Consider the following 3,985-nt stretch of genomic DNA (forward strand, 5'->3'; position numbering starts at 1 on the left):
TGAAGATGGCCGGGGTCTCCCCCTCGGGCCCCTCCTCCCGGAAATCCACGGCTTCGTCCGGCTGGGGGGGGGCCGGCCTGGCCGAGGAGGAAGAGGGGGCTCCCACTCCCCCAGGCTTCAGCTTCTGTTCCTCCTCCAGCTGCCGCTTTAAGGCCTTCTCCTGGGCCAGCCGCAGGCCCAGGAGGTCCTGGGGGGGTCTGGGGGTTTCAGCAGGAGCCCCCCAGAGCGGCGCGGTGTCGGGCGGGGGACCCTCACCTCCTCCAGAGGCCCTGCAGGAGTCTCCTTGGCCTCCGGCTCCTGCTTGCCACTGGCCTCCAGGATGGCCATGATGGAGTTGGGGATGTGTGCTTGCTGGGGGAAGAGCAGGGAGGGGTGCTGCGGAGAGCTCTAACCCAGAGACCCCTCCTGGGCACCCCAGATGCCTGGATGGTCCCTGGCCCTCCAGAACCCTTGACATTCTGTGGCCCTGCAGGGCTCCCCTCTGCCCACTCCCCTCCAGTCCCCCGGGGCTGGACCCATGGGGCCAACCACCCCACATCTTGGGGTACCTGATGGGGGGTGAAGGAGCGGACATGGGCCAGCAGGGGCTCCCGGAGCTCTGGGCACTTGTCAAACACGGCGCCCAGCTGCTGGGGTGGCAGCTGCAGGATGACCTGGAAGCTCTGGGGCTTGGTGCGTTGACAGCATTTGATGAAGCCCTCCCACACTTTGGGGTACTTCCACACCTGGATGGGGCAGGGAGGAAGGGGGCATAAGGGGGCATGCAGTGGCCACCCTGGGAACCGGAAGGACCGTGCCAGGATGGGGCCTTGCTGGGGCTCAAATCCCTGCCATCACACAGACTCCCTTTGGGCTCCACACAGCCCTGACCTCCTTACAGAGGATCGAACCTTCTCTTCTAGCTCGCTAGCAGCTGGGGCAGGAGGACAAGGAGGGAAGAAAACAGTGGCCCTTTCACCCGGGTCTCCCTGGGCCAGGCCCAGGCAGTGTTGTGAGCATTTCATTCCCACAGCGGCCTCCAGGGGGCGTCATTCGCCCTGAGAAACAGAGGAGGCCGGAGAGATGCAGGGACTTGTCCAAGGTTGCCCTGGTAACTAGAGGCAGAACCAACATTTGACCCAGGTCTGTGTGAATCTGCACTTAACCTCTAAGCCAGATGGAGCCACGTGGCAGCCTGCGGGCCGAGTCCAGCCTGAGGGCTTGTGGAGGTTTTGGTTTCATCATGGTCTCCTGAACACCCAGATTTCCAGCTTCTCCTGAAAACCGGCCCACCTTTCAGCTCTAGGATGCATCCTGCCTAGGTGCAGTGGTGGGGGAAAGGGGCAGCCATGCCTCTCCTGGGATGCGCACCCCTGAAGCCTACTGCCTGCTTCTAGAACCCACCCACCCATGAGGTAGCTACCCCATGGCTGAAGTCGGACCCCTGGAGCGCCAAGGGCAGGGCAAAGGGCTGGCCAGTGTGGGTGGAGCTTGCTCTCCTCATCTGGGCTCCCTCTAGGGCAGTGGTTCTCAACCTTCCTAATGCCGCGACCCTTTCATACAGTTCCTCATGTTGTGGTGACCCCCACAATAAAATTAATTTCGTTGCTACTTCATAACTCATTTTGCTGCTGTTATGAATCATAATGTAAATGTCTGATAGGCAGGATGTATTTTCATTGTTACAAATTGAACATAATTAAAGCATAGTGATTAATCACAAAACAATATGTAATTTTATCTGTGTTTTCCGATGGTCTTAGGCGACCCCTGTGAAAGGGTCGTTGGACCCCCAAAGGGGTCGCGACCCACAGGTTGAGAACCGCTGCTCTAGGGGGTGAGAGGCAGGCAGGCTGGAAAAGCCTGCGGTCCGGCCTCATCTACCTTAGTTCCTGCTGCAGCCAGTCCACTGCCGGGGGCCTGGACGGTCCAGGGCGGGTTACCTGCTTCATGATGAGGCGGGACAGGATGTTCATGACGAAGCCCCCCAGGCGGGGGTACATGGTCAGGGACTGGATGACGGTCCTCATGAGCAGCATGGGCAGGGGACTCTGCTCCATCAGCTGCTGCATCACCACGGCCAGCACCTCCGATGTGTACACGTTCCGCTCCGCAAAGCACAGGTTGGTGGCTGCGAGGAGGCGGAGAGCGGGCCTGTCCTCTTTGCCCGGCTGCCCCCCGGGGGGTGGGAGCGCCACCACCCTTAGAGAGCACTAGCCCCACTTTCTACCCGTGTGCAGACCCAGACCGACTTGCAGAAGCTCCGGGCAAAACAGGACACTGCCCCCACCCAGCAGGGGGTCTCTTCCTGAGGGGACTGGCCTGGTTCTTGCAAGCCTGGTGGCTTGGTCCCCGGGGGAAGGCATGGCCAGCTCCCGCAAGCCCCACACTGGACACCGTGGGGAGACCGTGGCCCTTCCTCTGAGGACAACCCTTGGAGAGCCGAGGCAGGAAAGGCATGCTGGCAACCGCTGGGGACCCATTCTGGCTTGATCTGGGCAGCACAGCACCTCCACCCCTACTAGACAGGAAGGCAGCTCTGAATTCCATAAACACCCCGTAGTGGACAAGAGAGATGGCCCTGCACCAGCAAGGGACCACCCACACCCAACCCTCCTCAGGGCATAGGGCCTGTGCTACTGCTGGGGCACCAAGCCTAGAGTATGTGGGGGCACGACCCATAGAGGAAGAAGGGAGGGTGAGGAAGCCTGGGTATACACTCAGCTCCCCAGCTCAGCTGCCAGGCCAGCAAGGGCCCACGGATGGCTGGCACAACACAAGCACCCACGAAGGCCTGGGGTCCGCTCCCTCGGGCGTGGGTTGTGGCACCCTGACATGAGCGGGATGGGTGGTGCTCCCATCCATTGTGCTAATGGGGAGGCCCCAGCCAACTGCCTCTGAACCCCCTCTTCCCCAAACACCACTGGCCATGTGAGTCTGTCAACCAGGAAGTCTTTATTGAGCTAAAAGAAAGGCCCCCAATACTTGCGAGGCTAATGGAGAACAGGGGTGGGCACTGTAAGGAAAGGGGGCAGCTCCCATTAGGAAAAGGGAGGAGAGGAAGAGTTACAGGTAGACAGGTGGGAGGAGGCGGGGCAGGGGACAGGGCGGGTACCTAGGCCAAAGGGCAGCGGACAGTGTAAGTGAGGAAAGTGTCAGAGAGCACCTGCCGGACGCTGAGGTGGCTGCCCCTCCCCTCACTTCCAGGCGGTCCCAGCTCCCATCTATTTTGCCGCAAAGCCTCAAGTTGGCCTCGTCCCCTCTCCTCCCCCTCAGCTCTGCCCCAGCCTCCTCCTGGGCTGCCCCCTCAGCCCTCTAACCCACCCTCCACACAGCAGATTGAAGGGTCTTTTGAAACTCAACCTGACCTTGCACCTCCCAGAGGCCCTCGAGGTCCAGTCCTATGGGGGCCCAGGCGGGTTTCCTCAATGATTACAGGCTATGCAAGTGCATCTCTTGGCCTCTGCAATTTTTCTTCCTTTCTCTGGGATGGTCTTCTTTTCTGCTGCCTCACCCCTGCTCATCCTTCTGTGGCCTCCGCTCAGGTGTCCTCTCCTCCGGGAAGCCCTCCCTGATGTCCCTCACCAGAGGCTAGGTGGCCCCTCTGAGCTCCCCTATCCCAACCTGGCTCACTGAGTTGTTACTGAGGATGGATTGTGACCCCTGCAAGAGCAGGGTCAGAGCTGTCTCTATCCCTGCTGTGTTCCTAGCACAGCCCAGCACAGGGCTGAACAGAAGTGCTCAGTGAGTGAATCGCTGGACTAGACTTGAGGGCAGGTCTAGTTATAGAAAAACTCACCAGAGAAAGGGTGGTTTAATGGGGGGCATTGCTAATACTATCAGCCTCTGGGGTTCGATGGTGCACAAAACAGGACTGGACTTTGATCTGGAGCTTATAGTCAAGTGCAGTTACTGGTGCCCGAGCAGAGAAACGTGCTGGGCACTGACGGGACTGGTGCGGGGACGGCTGGCCGGGAGCACCAGCCCTGGGAGGCTGTGTGGGCCG

At 60.3% G+C, this 3,985-nt stretch overlaps 1 protein-coding gene across 1 annotated transcript in view; it reads right to left on the bottom strand.

The window, feature by feature from the left end:
- Nucleotides 1-3,985, bottom strand: part of SYMPK (symplekin) — a 38,853-nt gene that overhangs the window by 3,248 nt on the left and 31,620 nt on the right. Inside the window, 3 exon segments of the mRNA XM_005863430.2 lie at nt 250-351; nt 549-725; nt 1,923-2,110. Coding sequence (XP_005863492.2) covers nt 250-351; nt 549-725; nt 1,923-2,110 — 467 coding nt within the window.

The sequence above is a fragment of the Myotis brandtii genome, unplaced genomic scaffold, assembly GCF_000412655.1.
Source record: "Myotis brandtii unplaced genomic scaffold, ASM41265v1 scaffold178, whole genome shotgun sequence".
Lineage (NCBI taxonomy): Eukaryota > Metazoa > Chordata > Mammalia > Chiroptera > Vespertilionidae > Myotis > Myotis brandtii.